The sequence below is a fragment of the Ovis canadensis genome, chromosome 3, assembly GCF_042477335.2.
Source record: "Ovis canadensis isolate MfBH-ARS-UI-01 breed Bighorn chromosome 3, ARS-UI_OviCan_v2, whole genome shotgun sequence".
Lineage (NCBI taxonomy): Eukaryota > Metazoa > Chordata > Mammalia > Artiodactyla > Bovidae > Ovis > Ovis canadensis.
In genome coordinates this window covers 228,097,041-228,117,153 of record NC_091247.1, presented here as the reverse complement: position 1 = coordinate 228,117,153, position 20,113 = coordinate 228,097,041, and the positions used below count along the sequence as shown (strand labels likewise).

General features: G+C 53.3%; 1 protein-coding gene and 1 long non-coding RNA gene across 4 annotated transcripts in view; one reads left to right on the top strand and one right to left on the bottom strand.

The window, feature by feature from the left end:
• The window catches only part of LOC138436176 (collagen alpha-4(IV) chain-like), a 39,219-nt gene extending 24,766 nt beyond the window's left edge, over window positions 1–14,453 (bottom strand). The window contains exons 1-2 of one of the 3 annotated variants that reach the window (XR_011255364.1): window positions 12,097–14,453; window positions 4,418–11,013 (exon numbers count right to left, since the gene is read on the bottom strand). Coding sequence is in view for 1 of the 3 variants with exons in the window: in XM_069581779.1 (XP_069437880.1) it covers window positions 4,418–5,006 (589 nt within the window). In the remaining 2 variants the exon portion in view is untranslated. The other 2 variants (XR_011255365.1, XM_069581779.1) reach the window with 2 other exon arrangements.
• LOC138436178 (uncharacterized) lies at window positions 13,455–14,769 on the top strand. Its single transcript, XR_011255366.1, has 2 exons — window positions 13,455–13,645; window positions 14,226–14,769. It is a non-coding gene; the product is annotated as an uncharacterized lncRNA (long non-coding RNA).
• The last annotated feature ends 5,344 nt before the right edge of the window (window positions 14,770–20,113 follow it).

Here is a 20,113-nt window from a genome sequence, read left to right as displayed (position 1 = left end):
AGCACACGCGCACACGCGCAGGCCTGCACGGAAAGCCAGCCCTGCCACCCGCTTCCCGGAGGAGGGCGCTGGCTGCAGGACGAGTGCCCCCCGGGCCACCCGGCCGCTCCCGCCCTCAGATGCCTTCCCAGGCCCGTCCTGGGCTTCCTCGCCACCATTTCCTCTCCTAGGCTGGAGGCCCAATGCCCGTCCTCCGGGTCTGCAAATGGCCGGCGTCTGGAACGGCCTGCCGCTCCAAGGAGATTGCGGGTGCCTGACCCGGGCCCAGAGCGCGGCCAGCCCAGCCACGAGCCTTCCTTCACTCACCAGGGCCCGGCACCTGCGGCCTGTCCACCCAGCACTGGGAGAACAGCCACCCTCCATCGGGCAGTGAATGCCCAGCCAGGCACCTTCCAGGCTGGCCCAGAGCCCTGGACCCCCGTGTGTACGCACACACGCTACAGTGCCACCAAGGCACACACACAGGCCAAGGGCTGGCAAGAGCCACACTGGGCCGCCGTGTAGACGCACACGTCCACGCCATCACAACGCAGGAGGCACACAGGCCTGTGTTCACATCCACCCCAACGCTCATTATCTGGCTGAACCTCTGAGGCTCATCCCCGGCAGAAATGGCGCTGGTGGCCCTGCCGTGCAGGCACTTCTGAGACTCAGAAGCAAACCAACGAGGAACGGAACGTATGGGGCGCTCTCTGTGGAAAGTGTCGAGGCAAGTGCTGTATCTGTATAACCGTGAGGCAGGGACACTTACTGCCCCCATTTTACAGATGAGGAAACTGAGGCCACAAAGAAGGGAAATAACTCACCCTTGACCTTGATCAGCAGAGCCAGCAAATCAAAAGGACTCAACCTGAACCCTGGCCATGAGTTCCCGAGCTCATGGTCTCTGCCACCCTCCTCTTCCAGACGAGAAGAAGCCTGGCGTGGAGCACACAGCGGAGCATCGTCACGGCGACCATGCCCACCACCACCATCCTGCTCTGACCCCATCCCTCTGAGGCTCTGACCCCGGTATCAGGATGTCTTGTTGTGCCTCATCTTTGAGAGCCCCAGACCAGTGCCACGTACTAAACCCAGTTCTGATGCCCTCTGCGAAGATGAACATGGGAAAAGGAGAAAGTGGTAAAACAAAACAAAACAAAACAAAAAACCACCAACCCAAGAGCGCAGCCACTGCAGAAAGCAGCTCACAACCCACTCCGGTAAATTTCATCAACATCTCACTTTTCCTATTATCCCCCCACATCTCTGCCAACAGGTATGTTCCTTCAAACAAATAAGCCACAACAAAGCGCTTCTGCTGACGAATGGAACGCGTCGGGAGCGTTCGGGACGCGGCAGAGGGAGCACCCAGATCTCACCGAGCACAGCACGCACTCGGGCGAGCTGCTCTCGGCCACGAAGAGCCTCCGAGGCGGCAGCACCGGGATCTGGAATTCAGAGGCGCAGAACCAAACATTCAAAGATAAGGAGGAGCTGGGAAAAAAGAGCCCTCCGAACTGATTACATCATAATGTGAGCAAATTCACAAAATAAACAGTTATCATCATTTGCAAATTATCGTGGCTGTAAAACCGCTCTGCCCTCACGTGTGTTGATATGGACCAATAAATTCTGCACTTTATCTTGGCGAGATAATTTTTTTTAAGTTTATAGCTACTCTTTGTAGTTTACCTGTTGAATTTTTTTTTAGCTTGGATTTAGATGTATCTTTAGACATTTATCATCTGGTTTTATCATCTGGTTTTTCAGAAGCTTCTCAAAATAATTTTTATGATTGTCTACACAGAACAGCGAAAGGTTTCATTTTTTTCCTATAGAAATTATAAAGATATTAAAATCAAAAGTCCCAAAGCCCATAATTTTTAATATAAATTACTGTTAGGCCGTTCATGATGCAAAAAAAGATAAGAATTGGTAATTAAAACATCTGAGGTCCTTTGACATAGGGTATTTGGAGTCTTAAAAAGGTGCAGATGAAGACCAAATTTTAAATTAAATTTTAATAAGATGATGGTTGTTCTGCTACCAAACGTTTCAGGGGATCAGAAGATCATTTAATAAGGCTGCTTTGATGTACAAAGGCAACTTGTTTATTTTGACCTCAGTTCTTCGAAATTGTCGACTCCACAATTGAAATATGCTGTGTGTTCCAACAAGGACCCGGCAGTCATAATGACAGACCAGCCCATCTGTGCTGTGAGAATGTATAATTTCAGTCTATAGTGAATTTATATAGAAGCGATGATGTGAAAACTGCTATGTGTGGTACTTTCTTAAAAAAAAAAAATACTGCTGAGAAGTACTGGGTGCCATGGAGAATGCTGATATTTTTGCCTGATTAAAACAACAACAACAAAAAGATTCTGTGGAAATTTACTGATTTGGGAGAGGTACAGTGTTATTACCCAAATTAAAAAATGAAGATGATAACTGATCACATGTTACTATCCCAACTATACAAGGTGTAGGCTGGAAAATGTGTTATTCATATACATCAAAACCATAATCTCGGTGGAAAATACCAATTTAGAATGAAAATGCTCATTTATGAAAATTAATTGATTTTACACTACTTGCGCTACCTTGTCCAAAAAGAAGATGAGATAACGCTCAGGAAATTTGACTGTCACTCTAGGATTTAGAATTAAAGGCCTATTCATCTACACTTAATTACAAGAAAATTATAATTTTATCATATAAAATTTTTTAAAAATGAGGAGTGGGCAGCTATTAAAAGTATAAATCCTTTAAAAATGATCAACCTTCTTCTCCAGTAACCCTCCAACCAACCTCTCTGTACTGTGGACTCTTTTGCCTCTAGAATTTGTTACACTGTTTTTTTCCGATTACTTTCATTTTGTCTCCAGTGTTTTATTGGGTGCTTGCTAAATATTTGGGTGGAATGATCTTCCAGCTTGCAGCAGCAGAATGTGGCTGTCACAATCAGGAAAATGTTTTAATTATCTCTGCTCCATGTGCCTGTCTCTGCAGCCCCAAATCCTCCAGGAGCAACTGCTGTCGGATCTCAGAACAAAAGCAGCCGCAGACACTCCTCGCGTGTGCCGAGCTCCGTTTCAGGATTTGGTGGTGTCTGCTCCGGCCGGCTGCTCAGGCCTGCACAAACAGGACCCCCACGCCTCGGAACCAGGAAAACAAAAACGCATTCACGTGGGAATTTTCCTCTCGGTTGCAATTTAGAACTTTCGGGGCCTGATTTTCCATTTTCCATAAATCAAGACCCTGGCTGCTGCCCCTCCAACGTGGGGAAACCAGGCTGCGTCTGCGGGCGCTTTTGTCAGCCTGCCAGAGGGTGGAGGCGAGCTCAGAGCTGAACTCGGCAAAGCCCACCTTCTAAATGGAAAGGTTCCGGGCCCGACGGAGAGACTCCGACAGCCACAGGGCCCAGCTCCCGGATGGCAGGGCCGGTGTGGTCCGGGAGCTCAGAGGCCTTCCAGAACTCACTCCCCAACCCGGTGGCCAGGGCTCAGACCCCGGACGGCCGGGATGTCTTGGTCACAGCTCTGCCAGTCGGGGACCAGGGCAGAATCGGGGCACAGGCAGGCCCTGGGACCACTCAGGGCCCCAGAGGGTCGAGCTGGTAGACGGGCACACTTGCACCCCACGAGCCGTCCACGGGCAGGGTAGATAGGAGCCGGCATAGCAGTGTTAGCTGGAACCCCTGGCTTAAACAAGTGCTTAAAACACAAAGCCCAAAACAACCTAGGAGATCTCCCACACTAAGCTGAGAGCTGAAAACAGCTTCCTTTTCTTGCCCTCTCCAAAAATAAAATAAAATAAAAGGGAGAAAGAAACTGGATCGCTAAACTGTGGATATGGCAGCATTAAAGACGCCGGACAAAATGAAAGGGCCTCTGTTTCTCAAGGCAGAATCCAGCTTCCCGTGTGCCCGCCTGGCCCTGCCTTCCGAGGAGTTGGCTGGGGAGACTGTGGATGTTTCTGGTGTTTTTTTCCCTTTGCCACTCCTGATATGGCCGAAAATTAAAATAATAATCACAACAATAATGAGATCTCCCCCCTCCAAAAAAAAAATAAAAATAAAACCGGTACAACTGAGCATGAAAGAGAAGGCCGTGCCTATTAATACCTCCCGAAACATTCGTTCAAATTATAATTGAACATGCAGCTACTGTGAAATAACAAACATTCATTTTTATTGTGATTTCGAACGCCCTGTAGCTTTGGATCTTAAAAATAAATGGGTTTGGCTTCTGCCTCTTCCCTGCAGTTTTTGGAAGGGCTTACTTCACTGAAGATGGGGGGGGGGGTGAGGATCTGAAATAGAATTTTGAATTTCGGGTAACCAATTAGAGAGAAGCAAACGTAACAGGCACAAGATGGCAGAGCCCCCGGCTGGTCTCCAGCGCGGAGAGGACTGAAGAGGAGGCAGACTTACCGGCGCAGGAGGACAGGGAGCTGCTCCACAGCAAGGCAGTGCACACGGCGGCCGTCGCCCCGGCCAGGCCCCGCGGCCGGCAGAGCAGGGCCGGGCCCGGGTGCCAGCCCCTGGGCGCCTCGTCTGTGGCCACCACCGTCCATCGGTCCCCTCGGTCCCGGCCGGCGTGGCCGGGGCCTCGGCCACCCCGGCATCCCGGAGGCAGGGCGGCCGGGAGCCGAGGGGCGCTGGGGAGGGCCCCGCTGCCAGCCCAGGAGGACGAGGAAAATGCTACTTTTGTCTCCGGTTCTCCTCTGGCACTGGCTGCCGGGGAGGGGGCCAGAGGCGGCCGCTGCGGCTCGGCCCCGCCCACCGGGAATTTTTGAAAGATGCTCGTGGGTGCTGGGAGGGTGGCAGACGTGGCAGAGGCGGGTGGGCCGGACCCCCAAACCCACCACCGGGCGGGAGGGGCCGGGGGCCGGCCCTGCGCGGGCGGGAGGGGCGGCCGCAGCGTCTGGCCACTGCGTAGCCGGCCCAGGAGGACGCGGGGGGCCGGGCTGGCCCGGGCGCCAGCCCTCCCCGTGGACAGGCGGCGCGGCCCCGGCGCCATGTTGCGGGAGGCCCGCCTGGCGGGCCGGCTCGGGGGATAGAGGCCGCATTGTTCCCGGCAGGTGGGGCAGGCGGCAGCCAGCACCCCGGCCAGGCTCCCCGGGGGCCGCCCAGAGCAAGCCCCCTCTAGCCAATGCCCCCGGAGCCGTGCCACCGCCCCGAAACCCAGCCCTAGGTCCCAGCAGCCACCAAGCCCCAGGCAGGCCACGCAGCCTCTCCCAGCCTCAGTTTCCCCATTGGTACCCGGGCTGGGGTCTCGGCTCCGGCCACTCGGGGCTGCCGTGATGACACAGTGAGGGACGCTCAGCCTGGCCACGATGAGGGCCCATCACCACACCCCACCCAGACTGCCACAAACCCACGGGTCTCACCCGGGCAAATCCCGCACAGAGAGGAGCGGCCACCCAAGCCGGGTCTGTGGGCCTGAGGCTCTAACAGGGGCGCTTCCACCTGGAGATTGATTAGACCCAGCGGGCCTCTTCTGCAGGCACCAGGCTGTGGCCGCGTGGCCAGCCAGTCCGCCCGGGGTCTCTCCTTTGGACCTTTATGTGGCCCAGAACTGAGGCGATGACCACCCGGCTGTCCCCCTGCAGGGTGGGCCAGCAGGCTGTGAGTGTGGGCAGGGTCCCCGGGCAAGCAGAGCCAGCTCTGGGGGCAGAAGGGACGGCGTGCAGGGACCGAGGCCGGGCCGCCGCGGCCGGAGTTTGCTCAGGGGCCCCGGGGCGTCTGCCCTGGCTTCCAGGCCTTCCCGCGGATGGAGCTCCCACTGCACCCCGGCTGCCTGGAGTGCGTTTTGTTTCAACACCGCTTTATGGTTGCACGAGATGGCCGTGCCCAGGGCACAGGCACAAGAGGGGGAGCGGGAGGGAAGCGGCAGGAGGAGCCCGCTAGTCCTCGGGCTCCGGGCTCACGCACACAGCCACGTGACCAGCTCACCAGCTGATGCCAGAGACAAAGCAGGTAGGATTCCAATGCCACGCGCCTGACCCAGAACACCGGGAATTCCATTCCAGAAACCGCGTGGCACGGCTGCCAACAGCCTGGGCCCGGGAGGAGAGGGTCTCCCATGCTCCATGGGGGAAGCCACGGAAAACTGCAGGCGGTCGGGGGTGGGGGGCGCCACCCCAACAAGGCAGAGGAGGCAGAACCTGGGTTAGGGCGCCCCTCCCCCACCTGGCACACACACCACCCCCAGAAGTGCCCAGCTGGCCACCCAGGAGATCAAGGCCTCCATCCCCAAGGCCTGCGGGTCCGCATGGGGCTCAAGACCCAAGAGAGCAGCCAGGTCCAAACCAGGCCCTTCCGGGAGGGAGCCCAGTGCCACGAGGTTTGGCAACATCGCGGCCATGCTGAGGTCAGAATTATCCACAAGCCCTTCTCCTCCCGGGAGCCTGGGGAGGGCCCCGCAGGTGACATGCACGCCCTCGGACATGCTCAGGACACACGTGTGGCCCTGCAGGCCAGCACCTGCGTGTCCGATGCCTGCTCACACCTGCGTGGAGCCCAGGGCTGTGATGTGCCGTGCAGCCCACCAGAGCACCTCTCACAGGTAAAACATATGGAAGACTGGAGCCCCAGCTCCATCATTTCATTATAATTTAAAATGTAATTATAAAAGACTGATTTGAATGAAAATATCGCTCTTAAACACATGAAAGGCGAATCTAGATTTAAGAGCCCCAAATCAGCAGGTAATATTTCAGCTAAACTTCCTAACCATCTCAAATCCTAGAATTAAAGGAAGGGTGATTCACCGAAAAACCTGGCCCCAGCATCGGAAACCGAAGGCAGCAGAGACAACACGCTTGCCCCCACCCATCTTAAGGGGAAATTCCATTACTCCAAAAACAGAGAGAGAAACTTTGGGCTTTGCTCTGTAAGCCCCATGCACACATTTTCTAACCACAACTGCCAGGCTCATTTAGCGATAATAACCACCGCCTCTGCTGGCCCACAACTCTGCTCAGAAAACCTCTTAGCCACTGATTCACAACAGTGGGCCCGGCCAGCCGATTTACCCATCCACAGGATTTCTGAGCTGTCCCTAAAGGCAAGACTCCTGAATCCAGAGTCTTGAAACAACACAACTCCATCCAGAATTTCACAGGAAGACTTTGCAGCCTTTTACTTGCAAAACCCTTCTCAAAAAAAAAAAAAAAAAAAAAAGTAAATAAAATCTGTGTTTTAGAGTCGTCCTGCCTCATGGGAAGGGATTTCAGTCTTTTCCATTTTATCAACTCCAAGCATGGGCTCGGGGCCTGTTATAGGTGCCCCCTGCCTCCGCCCTCACCCCTGCCCAAAGAGAGCTCTCTTCATTACATTTTTTGGGGGGGGGTCGTTAATGCATAAAGTGAAACAGACTCCACTTAAGAGGTTCCAGGATTTTTTTTTTAAGATGCAACAGCAGGTTTTGTTGTTCTTGTTGTTTTAAAAACCCTCATTTTTGAAGCCAGCTAATATAACTTGCCAACAGCCTTTTGGGTAAAGAGGAAACCCTGCCACTTACCCTGATGGGGGCCACTCCCTCTCCTGTCCTCCACCCACCAGACGGAGGACCCCTTAAGCCGGTAGGGGTCTGGGCCAATGGCCCCCCACGGCCTTCCAACGCCCCCCACGCCCTACACCAGGAAAACTGGTGCCCCAGTGTTCCCGTCACAAGCCCCAGCCTGATCCGTTCCTCCCGGGGTCCCTAATGTGAGCCTGGGATCCAGGCCTCACTTCCCAGACCTCCTTCCTAGCTGGGCCTTGATCAGGAACCTGGGTCAGCAACGTGAGCCCCACTCGAGCCGCAAGGCAGGGAAACTGGGGGTGGCTCTGGAGCAGGCCTCTCAGTAAAAGCCTGTTCGTTCTGTTAGTTCGGAGAACATCCATCCGGCAGGAACCCTGGGCCAGGCCTGTCCAGCCGAGGAGGGTGTTGAGGGGCCTACGTGTGGCTTCGCCAATACGCCAGACTCTGATAAGCTGCCGGCAGATTCCAAGTTCATCGGACAACGCGATCTGGGGAGGAGCAAGGGACGCTGGAGAATCACAAATACTGTCCAAGACTGGCTCTTGGTGGCTTTCCTTTCACCCCCACCCCCGTGAGGACCCTTCTTCCTCTAGTCCGCTTCCGTCCTGCGACCCACCCCCCAGCAGACAACGGCCAGCCAGGCTTGGCCCCAGCGAGGCTGCATCTAGCCCACGGTCCAAAGCCTGGCTGCCTTTCTGCTATGTGCCAACAGGCCCCTGCAAGCGGCCTTTCAGAAGAAATCACAGAGGGGGAGAAAATGAACTTGTGAAAGTTTAAACGCCAATCAGTAAAGAAAGCCAGACATTCCCACTGAAATTCCCCAAGAATCACAGGTCAAGGAACTCTTTTTTTTCTTTTTTTTTCTTTTTCTGTACATCTTGTCCCTGACTGAGTTCTCAGGGCCTGCGATGCTGAGCCACCGGGACACCAGTCGGCCCTGAAAATAAATATTTCATATAAAAGGTCCATTGTCTTTGCTGGGAGACAATTGTTGCTTTTTCTCTCTTCTCGGCTCCGTAACATCAGCAAGCAGGGCCGATGCTATCTGGGGTTCTTTCTTGTTCCAACAAGATGTTTTGAGAAAGGGCAATCTTGCTGGGTCTTCCCGGATGATCAATTAAGAGATAAAGCTCTCTTAAAGCAAGCATCTTGGTAAAGGCACGTTCGTATGGGGTCAAAGAACAATTAGCTTGTCAGAGTGATGAAGCCCCATCAAACTGCCCACCTGAATTGCAGACAAGGATGACGAGTGGCTGGTGTGGGCACCCTGGACGCCTGGGTCAGGACGTCTTCCCTTGTCTCTCCCTGGTCAGCACCCCTGGGGTCGGCTCCCTAGTGAGTGCCATCCTTGAGGAGATTCCACTCCTAAAAGGTGCCTAGGAAGAGGCACCTCCTCCATGAGCACGTGCCTAAGCCAAGTCTCCATGACGAGGAAGGCGCTGGCTCGGAAGCTCCTGGTCGTCTACCTTGAAATCACCAAGGTTCACCCGCACTACCACCCGGGCAGGGCAGGGAGGGGTGTGTCATGAACACCCAGGTGTCCTTTCCAATGAAACCAAAACTAGCTTCCCTGTTTCTTAGAAGATCAAAAATATAACAACAACTAGCAATAAAAATGGCGATTACCATTTACAACGAAAACAATTACGACGACAGCCATTTATGGAGTCCCTGTCACGTGCCCCAACTGGGGTTTGTAGAAATAACCGCGTCTGAACCTTCCCAAGGACCCTCCGAGGCCTGGGCTCTTATTCCTGTTCGAGAGCGTAGGCTGCAGTCCTGGGAGGGACAGGACTTGTCCAGGGTCCCACGGCGAGCCAGGGGCAGGGGACCGGGTTGGAGTGGCCCGGCCATGAGCTAGGACACCCACACTTGGCAGGATTACTGCAGGGGCGGCTCTGTGCTCCCTAACAAGCAGAAACACCCTCCCAGCCTGAGAACAGCCTGGCCTGATGGTTTGAAGATGTTTCCTTGCCTGGTCTGTGGGGCTTCCTTCCTTCCCCGAGTGCTGTCCCTCACCGAGGGCACACGTTGGTCACCCTGGACACCAGAGGGCCCCTCAGGGTGAGCAGAGCCCTCAAGCCCCTCCCTGGGCCCCACGGGACGCCTTCCCGTCAGGCCTCGTCCACGCCGGGATGAAGATGGAAGCAAGTGAGACCCCTTCACAGCATCGACCACAGCTGGGTGCAAACTCCAGGGACCCGAACGTCCCCCATGTGGCAAAGCTCCCCGCTGGTCCCGCTGAGCAGAGCAAGATGCTGTCTGTACCTGTTTAGGCGGCAGGGGAGACCTGAATGTGGGCAGGGGCTAGTCACCACCCACTGCCTGTGCTGGGCAGCCGGCACCACCCGCACCCTGGAGACCCCCTGGGCCAGAAGTGGCCAGAGGTGGGGCACGGCAAAGACTCAGCGCAGTCCAGGGGGCACCCTGGGCCTGGCCCTGGTTGTAAACAAAAACAGGAGTGGCAGGGCACCCTCCCACCAGCCCGCCGCAGTCCTTAAGACCCTGCCCCTGCTTAGCACACTCTTCCCCCGAAACCCCATGAGAAAAACCAGGCAGGCACCACATCCATTTTCCGAACTTTGTGTCATGTACACATCCTCAAAAATGCATTTTCTCCAGATGAGACTGTCCCGCATGGTGAGAAGACCTCCCCGCATGGTGAGAAGACCTCCCTACGTAGTAAGAAGCCCCTGGCCGGGACTCGGGTCTCCACGAGGAGTCTCCAGGGTGTCGGGCTGGCCCTAAGGACAAGGACAAAGGCAGGACAGGATGGCGCAGTGCCGAGGCAGAGCCTCCCTCCACGGGGCCGACCCGGCTGTTGGCTGTGGCCTCTCAGCCCCAATACATCCCCTGTGCCGGGGGGAGGGGAGGGGGGCGGTGCTGGGCCCCTGGAGCCGGATGAACAGTAGCCCCCAGCTGAGTGGCCCTGGGGGTGCCTCCTCGCATGTTCAGGCCTCTCTGTACTCCTGGTGTCTGGCCCGTGGGCTCTCAGAGGGAGCAACCAACGCCCCTTATTTTGGGGTCTGCTTTAACCCCGGGGGATGCCCAACAGTCTAAGCAGAAGGCCACACCATGCCTGCCCATCGTGCGCTACACTACAGGTCATCTGTGGACCCAGGAGAATGTCTCCTGCATTTTACAAGCAAGGCCCCAGCGGAGCCCGGGCTTTTTGTAATTACTAACCCATCGCTGCCAACACCATGGCCAGTGTCAGCTCCTGGCCAGGGGGCAAGCCACCCGCCATTTCTGAGGCCACTCCCCAGTGTCTCTTCCCGTGTTTCAAGTCTACTAGCTGCCTCTGATAAAGTCATAAAGACAAATTCAAAACAGGGCCCTGGGGTAAGGGGCGATGGCCTAGCTAAAAAGATGGCGAGGATGGCTCTACAGTAGTTCACAGAAGCAAACCTTCAGCCTTGGGGCCAGGTGAGCAGGACCTTACTGAAACCGTCTCTTCGTTCCTCTGGGTTCTCCTCTCGGTTCTGGAAACCAGGCAGCCCTGGGAGAGGGAGGCATGAGGCAGGCCTGGGCTACGCAGGCCTCTGTCCACGTTCCCGAAACATGGCCTCTGAGCACCAGCTCACAGCACTGGGGAGTTATGGAAACAGGCCCCCCCTCCCCATTATGTTGTGGTCAAAGCACCCCGCAAGGTTGTCCAAACCACATCAATAAGATGAGGCAGAGTAAAGGGGAAATCGCACCTGTGATACGATCATATTAAAAAGCGGGTTTAATCTCCCAGTTATGGGTTTCATTTTAACAGGGTAACACGCAAACATGCTTTTTAAAAATCCCAAACAGCTAAAACCAACGAACTAAAATAAAATGAACATAGTCCTGGCCTACAGAGACGGTCGTGGCCTCTGAAGCCCAACTTTGAAGAAATTAATTTCAGCGTTACCTTAAAACCCTGTAATTACGGCAAACATGCATTCCTTTACCCCTTTCTTGCTCCCCACAAATTCCCCAGGGCTGTGGGCTGGGCCTGTGTGTGACCCATCTATAAAGAGGGATTTATTATGAAAAATTATGAGTTGTTTTTGTTTTATGCCACCATAAACAACAGCATCCACACACGGGGCTTTCACTCCAAGGGCCAGAGCGGCCAGTCCTTGACCCAGGGCCGCCCTAAACCAGCTCTCCATAAATGCCTGACCAGCAGGGAAAAAAAAAATAAGCAGCACTGATGGTTTAGGAAGTGAATGAAAGATTTCAGTTTTTCAAGAAAGGGCTGTGGCTTCCAAACAACCTTTCAGAACACGTCTGATCTAAAAACTGTTTTCTCTTTTCCTCATGTTCCATTTAGGAGGCCTGCTATTTGACGTGTTCAACCAAATTCTCTCTGGCAAATGGCCGGCACACATCTGAGATTAAAAGCTGTATTTCACAAATTCCAAGTTCCAAAATTTTAACGACGGCCATGGAGTTGCTGCAAGCTGGGGCAGCTTCGGGTCCAAGATCAACCTTCCTTCCCAGGTCCCCGCGTCTGCGGAAGGCCTGCCCTACAAAAGGGCTCTTCTTAGAAATCCCTTCATCAATATTTAAATATTCACTAAGTAGTGAAAGTGAGAAATGCACTTACCATCCTCAAGTGTCGCCTTGAACCCGACCGAGCCTGGGGCGCGCTGGTCGGCAGCTCTGCCCTTGCCGGAGGATCGCGCTCGGACGCAGCCGGCACTGCGCTATCGCACCCACGGCTGCACAGGCCCTGGCCCATCGGTCCGAGTCCTGGCTTCCAAAATGATTCTCCCCTTCACGCGGCGACAGGGGCAGAGAGCAAAGCAGTGCCATCTCCCACAACTCTTCCCAGGGCGGGACAGCTCCGGGACGGCGCGGGCGAAGCGCACGGCCAGGCCCCACACCCCGGGTCCCGCACCGCGCCTCCGACCGCGCCGCTTGTCCTCTTCTCGCTCCGGCTTCCCCGGGTTGAACGATCGGACCAACCCGCAGAGTGACCCGCAGGACACGGTCTCCACGTCCGCGACCTGCGCCGCGAGGGACCTTTGTCCGGGGCGAAAACGAAAGCGCGCGGGGCCGGGGGCGCCCACGCCCTGCCGCGGAGGTCCGCGCCAGCGCGCCCGGCGACTTTCTCCAAGTTCACGTGCATCCCGGGGCGGGCGGGCGAGCGCCGTGGGCCCAAACTTCCAGCGCCCGGCCGTCGGGCGCGCTGCGGGGCGCGGGCGGTCACCGGACGGCCCGGGGCGCAGGCCCGGGGCACAATGGGAGCCGGCCGGCCGGCGGACCGGCGGGTGAGCGCGGGGACAGCGCGGGCTCGGCCTCCGCGCGGCCGCTCATCTAGCGCGGCCGGGGCGCCGAATGCCGCGGCGGCGGCGGCGGCGGCGGCGACTGGGCACAGACGCGCCGCGCGCCCGGTGCATGCTAATGGCCGGCGGCCGCGCCATGAATTATTCAGCAGCGGCGCGGAGAGGGCGAGCGCGGCGCGGAGGGCGGCCCGGCCCGCGTGTCCCCCGCCGCCGCGAAGCCGCCGCGGCGACTTCCCAAACTTTCCCCGATCATCACCGAGGATGCGGCCCCCGCGGCGCCTCCGTCCCCGCCCGAGCGCGCCGGCCGCGCTTCCCCCGTTGCCGCCTATTTTATGTCTTTTGTCTCGGAGTTGGCACCTGTCCCAGAGAGCGCGTTTCCCTGCCCACCCCTTCGCCGCCGGATCAGGGCGGGGGAGGGGGTCCGGGGGACCTGGAGAGGAGGGGATGGGCGGGGGGAGCGAGGCGCCTACGGCCCCGCAGCCTGGGGGAGACCGCCCAGGGGGGGCGGCCGTGCAGCGCTCCCGGGCGCCCCAGTTCCGCGGGGAGATCAGGGCTTCGGCTGTGCCCGGAATACCAACAAGGCCTCCCGGGGCCCCCGGCCGTGCCCGCTGCGGGCAAGGACCCGGCGCGGCCCCTCCCCGACTCCCCCTCCGCCGCGCACCCTCCTCCCCGGGCCGGCGCGCGCGGGCGGGGCGGGCGGCGCGAGCCGCGGATTCGCCGCCCGGGCCCCGCGCCTCGCCCCGCAGCCCCGCGTGCGCGCCCCCGCGGGCACGCCGCCCCGGGGTCTCCCCGCCCGCGCGGTCCCGCGGGGCTGGGGGCACCGCTTCGCGGGGACTCATCAGCCTTCGGCTTCGCGCCCTGCGGCCCGTAAGCCCCGGCCCCGGCCCGCCCCCGCCGCCCTGGCACCGAAGCAGCGGCCGGAGCGCGCTCGGCGGCTGCGCTCCGAGGCGCCGGCTGCCATGATTGCGGGCAGCGGAGCGCGCGCGCGCACGCTCGGGCCCGGCTTGGGGACCCGGGGCGGACCGACGGTCTCTGGTCTGACCGCAGCCCAGCCCGGCGGCGGAGTGGCGGCTAGACCTCCGGCCTCCTCCCTGCGAGGCTAGGGCTCGCCGCGGAGCTCTAGACGAAGCTCTAGGACAGGGCTTGGGATCGCGGGTGGCAGCGGGCTTCCCTCAGGGCACGGTGCGCACCCGGAGGAGCCCGCGGCGGCTTGTCCCGACCCTGCCTGCGGGGCTGCGGGAGGGGCGCGGGGTCCAGTGGGGTGGGAGACGAAGTGCAGGGGATCTGGTGCAACGGAGGGGGCAGCGCGCTGTGCCCAGAGATGGGGGCCGCAAGGTGCCTGGCAGAGGGGGGCCCTCATGGTGCCCGGGGAAGGCATGAAATGGGCGGGGGCACCGTGCCCGGAGCCGCTGCCCAGCTCCAAGCTCTCTCTCTTCCTTCCCCGCAGAAACAACTTCCTGCCACCCCCTACACCCCCCATCCCCCGGCCCATGGTGCAGGAGCTGCGGGGAGAAGTTCTAGGCCGCAGCTTTGCTATCTGGGGGCCGGACGACGACGCTGCTGTCCCCGGGCCGCGCGGTTTCTGCCCGCGCCCTCTGCCGCAGTCGCGAGCGGGCCGGGGCTCCAGGGTCCGGACCCTGGTTAGAATGCCAAGAAAGCCACAGCTGGTTTTTTTTTTTTTGGCTATTCTGTAGGGGCGCCTGAGTGATTCCTGGCGCTTGGGGACGCCGACACGGGGTCACCCTGCATGGACCCCATCCCCCTACCCGGGGCATGCCCTCTCTCAGAGCCAAATGGACCTGGTTGTACCCAGTGCCCGCGACAGGGGCCCAAGTGAAACGAGGCCTCCTGGGCCCCATCCCAGTGTCTCTCTGTGCCTGTCTCTCCCCACCCCCCCACCCCAGCCGGCCTTGGCATTCTAACCAGTGTCCCTTGACGTCACATCTCGCCATCTCTGTCAACCAATTAAAACTTGCCCGTTGTCATAAAAATATATATACTTTTTATGCCATTGGTAAATTCAAAAGTTCCTCGTGCGCCCTGCTTCCCAGGAAACTTCATTCCACACTGGACTGCCCAGGCAGGGGGTACCCGCCATGGTGCCAGGCTGGGCTGGGGCAGGCAAAGCAGCTCAGGCCAGGGCCTCCCTTGCCCACTGACCCACCTAGGAGGCTCCCTAGGCCCACCCTGACCTTGGCGTTGAATCGTGCTAGACACACACACACACACACACACACATGACTGCCACCACCGTATGACATATACGATGTGGGGAGGAGGAAGGGAAGGAGGGGAGAAATAGGATGGATTAAGAAATCTTCCAAAATTACTTTCTTGTGTGTTAGAATCTTCCTAATGGCCTCTTCTTTGTAGGGACAGACATTCCACCCCCCACCCCCAGCCATGAGAAAATTCAGTTTTAGAGAGTGGAGTGGAAATGTTTTCTGATTAATCTTTTCACCGAAACCCTGACCAACTTTCACTTTCTATGGCTGCTGACACCAAGCGAGAGGGCCTAAGCTGGGGTAGTTCCACGATGGAGTGGATTTTGCTCCTGCCCCGAGGAAGGTTCGGGGTGACCCTTCCCAGCTTCCAGGGCTGTGGGGTCCCCTTGGGAAGCCCAGGAATTCTGTGCGCCCCTTCCTCAGAAAAGGACTCCCAGCAGCCGTAGCCACGTTCCAACAAGACGGCAGGAAAAACCAATCTCTCCTTAGCGCAGTCCTTTATAATTTTCTCCACTGTGACAGTTGCCAGCCCTGACCAGGACGTATGGGGGAAGAGGACACATTCCCATGAGATGAGTACTGCAGGGCGCCCCCGCCCAAGCCGCACAGACCCTGCCATCACCTCCTCCTGCTCTGGCCACACCAAGGAAGAACCCAACCACTAACTGCCATTATAAAGTCCCCCTTTCCCCATCTTTACTGTATGGTTCAACTACTTTATAAAAAAACATATTAAAGACATTTTGTGGTTTAGCAACTTTGGGGACTAGAACAACAGAAATGCCTCAGAGACCAGGCTGGATACAGAGATCTAAACACTGGACGTACTGGGCCCTTTTAATACCAAATCTCTGTTTCTCCAAAATAATCAGCCAGCTTGGTAAGGACCAAATGGAGATTTTGAAAATAAATATCTGGTGACTCTTCTCACGGAAAACCATTCCCAAGTGCAAACTCCAGAAAGGCTTCATACCTTTGAGATAAATTCACACACACACACACACACACACACACACACACACACACACACACACACACACAGAGACAAATACTACAACCAACACATTCAACCACCACACTATAATCTATTTATAATCACTTTCCTAAACACTATAAATATTATAACTAATGTGATATATGTTGTGTGATTAAATGGGTGGATTAAAACACTGAATTTAAAAAGCCACAAAGAAAAAGATTATCTTCCATTATGCCACTTACAACTCTTGTTCCATTGGCACAAACGCCGATTTGACAACTGTATCATTATGAAGGCAATGACTAAATGCCAAGATATTAGCTTTGTAATTTTCACCTGAAATCATTGTGTAATCGTACTGGCTTGCTAACCTTTTTATTAGCTGATTTTTTTTTTCTTGCTCTCACACACAGTAATAAGTTAATTTTTCCTCCTCCCAATTTTTATTTGGTAAAACAAGAAATTGGGTGAGTCAGAATAATATTCAAGAACACACACTTTTTTATCCTCTCTATACTTGGCAAGGATTTACATATAATTTGGTTGCAAATTCAGAAATCAAATTCTGCTTTACGTAAGGAAAATAATAGCACTCCTGTTCTGTTGGGTATTTTTCAGGTTTCAGGTTTGTAAAGTCTTTTTCCAACTCCCTATCATATTGTATTATTCAAAGTAAATGAATTTTTAAAAGGGCGCTCACATTAGCAAAAAGAAAACGTTGAAATTGACTTTGTTGGATGGATATTCTGATGAACAGCTTTCTTGGAGGAAGAACTTGGTCTCTGCCTGTGGGCCGCACCATGCCCGTGGTCAGATATTTGAAAAATAAGTCATAGGAAGGCTCTCGCTATACCAGGATGTTTATAGTACCAGCCTTATACAGTTATTTTTTCCTGATTTCTCCCAAGATTTGCCTAATGGGAATGCGGCCGGCCACTTCCTGCTGTGCTCCAGCACGGCTTTCAGCCACAGTCCAGCCTCACAAGGCCGGGGCACTTGAGTTTAGTTTCCCTGTTCTTAACCTAGCGACGTTTAATAGTTTAAAATTTTCGGTGTGCAAAGCATTAGGAGGACTTGGTACACAGATGCATTTAATCTAATTAAAGTAAGCAGGATGAAGTGTGAGTGAAAACTTACATGTTCAGTTGGGTTTTAGACATTCGACTTGCCCACCCCAAGACTCCGATGCTTTAAAAACTAGCCCAGTAAACCGGAGGTGGCCAGTTTGTGGCAGCTCGTGGGTAAGATGCCACCCTTTCAGTCATCCCAGACAGTGCCCTTTTGGGCAGCCTCTGCAGAGCTCTGGGCGCCGTGCGGAAAAGCAGCCCAGGCTCACGGTTTTCTTTCTTTCTTTTGCCTTTGTCACAAAGTACTTTGTAGGTTTGGGATTCCATTTTGACCCATCTATTTCGTAATAACTTGCACCCTTGCTTTCTGAAGCCTTCATTTTAACCCGCAAACCTATTAGCATCAATTTACCTTAGGTAAGCTTTTTTTTTTTTTTTCCTTACAGAGAGGGGACAGAAGCCTTCAGGTGAGTAAAATAGTTTCTACGGTCTCAGAGTGGTTAAAGAAAAGTGAGCAAGTATCCATAGAAAGGATTCTTTTCTTCCAAACGTAAAGAAGCATTTTTCAGAACCTTTTGCTTTAGGTTACTTGGTTTTTGAGTTAACGAACAATAGAAAGGAAACTCCGGGCATGGGACAAGCATATCTGAGGGACAAAGCACAGGGCAGGATACTGCACTGGTAGCCAGCCCTCGTCCCCACAAAAAAAGCATGCTGGCAAGGCACTTCTATGCTTGCTTTCTTAAAAAGAAATGTGCACACATACAAAGAACAGACTCAGTGTGCCCGCTTCCGACCTCGGCGCGAGACTGGCAGGGGAGCGCCACACCACGCAGTCACCTGCCTGGGTAGAAAGCGTCTGTGAGTGGCTGTTTCATCGTATTGAACACACTTTGGAAGTCTACACGTTCACGTTCCGTAATGTTACCTGTGCGTGTATATCAAAAAAGTATATTAACCCCGAGGGCATTCTTTAAGGAGTTAATATTTTTCAATTAAGAGGAGAGCATCCAACAACTAGAAGTCTAAAATAAATGTGTGTTCGATCACGGATATAAATATGTGAATATACTGTATATAATACGTATGTGTTAGTATGAGAAATTTCCCCTTACCAATGAGGAATTACAGTGCATCTTTTCCATTCCAAAATAGTGAGAAGCACAAATCAGAAAATACGAATTAAAGAAGATGGGCCAGTATCCCTGGTTATATATGCATGTATCAAATGCCAAAGCTATATTCCTGGCTTAATATAAGGAATGAGAAAAAGCACAGTACAAACTAAATTTTTTAAAACATCAAAATTACCTTTCAAAAAGATGTGGGTGATGAATTTATGTATTTAGGTTGCTCAATTCTGCAATTTCTAAAATGGAATCATCATAAATTGGGAAATTAACATTTTTCTAAAGAATTTATTGTGCGGCTCATAGCAATTTTTTTTTTCTTAGCAATTAAAGATATATTAGAATTTGAACTGTAACAGTTTCTGGTAGAAGGAGGTACTAATTTCCACAAGAACTAAAAGACATCAGAAAATCTGAAAAGAATTTCACTCCCTCAGTTTTCAAGGAATGCCTTCCTTTCATGGTTGAAAACTATCGATTTTTTGGAAGTACTTTTTATATCTTATCAATCCTTTATAGGAGTCTGATAGTCATTATTAGTCATTATTATTTTAAAATTATATCTAAGCAGAATTTAGCAATTAAGAATTGAAAGCAGTTTTTAAAACTGTCAAATGTTTATATTATTTTTAGTTTAAATAAGGCTGAAATGCTAATGAAGATCAGTATAGAATTTTTTTTCTTCCCCACAGACAAAATGGGAATTTTAATATCATTCCTTAGTCCTTCAGTGAGCTAGATAAATTATAATCCCTCTAGACTAAAGAAAAAAAGAAAGGAAAAAACCCTGATTTAGAATTCAGATGGTTCACTGCTAAATTGTAAGGCATAGCAGGAACTTATTTTTTAAATAAAGATTTCACAGATTACATCTTTAAAATGACTGCAACAAGACCTAAACTGCCTGCAAAATGAATCCATACAGAAAGAAGGACTTAGGGAATGGGAGTGTCAATTACAAATTGTTTGAAATTTGACCACACTGGTCTTATTTATTGAAATATTCCCATTTTTTTTAAACTCTAACATGATTTCACACAGCAGAAGTACTTCACCTTATGCATCATGACAGTTTCATTTTCCTGACTATGTATAAATATTATAGCTTTTAGATCTGGTTAACAGAAAGATAAGATTAAGGTTGGATTTTTCACATATGCCCTTTCTATAAAAAGTGAAAAAATGTCTCACCTAAATTTATCACAAGATAATATTTAATGGCTGCAAAACAAAATACTAAAAACGAAAGCCAATGCTTTTGTTCTGTTTTGTTTCTTGCTATTTATAGAGCAACTTTTGGTGTAATTCCTAATTTTAAAGAAACATGAAGTTCATTTTTTTTTAACCAAAAGAAAGAGGTCATGTAAGCAATCAGACAGTGGATGACATTAGACTTGAAAATGAGGGTCTAAATAATTTTTACATGATGAACATATATTTTTTAGATATATTTGAAAATAACCAGAGATGTGGACAAGCATTTTCACAGCTGTGCTTGGCTTCCAACGATGTTCAGAGAGAGGGATTTTCAACTACCGTCAATGTAGCTGCTAACATTTCAGCCATTCACCCGTTTTTCAGCTCTGTATTCTAAACAAGCTACAAGATTCTGCTTCCAAAGTCCTTCCCAGACTCGGTGTCTGAGGGGAGGCAGTGGACGCAGGCACAGCCACCTCTTCCTCTCACTCACAACTTCTCTGAAATTGGCAGTCTCTCACACACACATTTCTAGGAGGACCCCAAGGCTCACGGGGAAACATCTTGCGTTGGGAAAAAACTTCTCAGTGCACACCTGGATGTACAGACTCGGAAAAATTAACCAGCTGCAGCCAAAAGCCGAAACACAACCACCCGAACACAGCCTGCGAGAAACACAGAGCTCTTTGACGTGACAAGAAGACTTATAAATAAAATAGCTCCAAGGCAGACAGGCT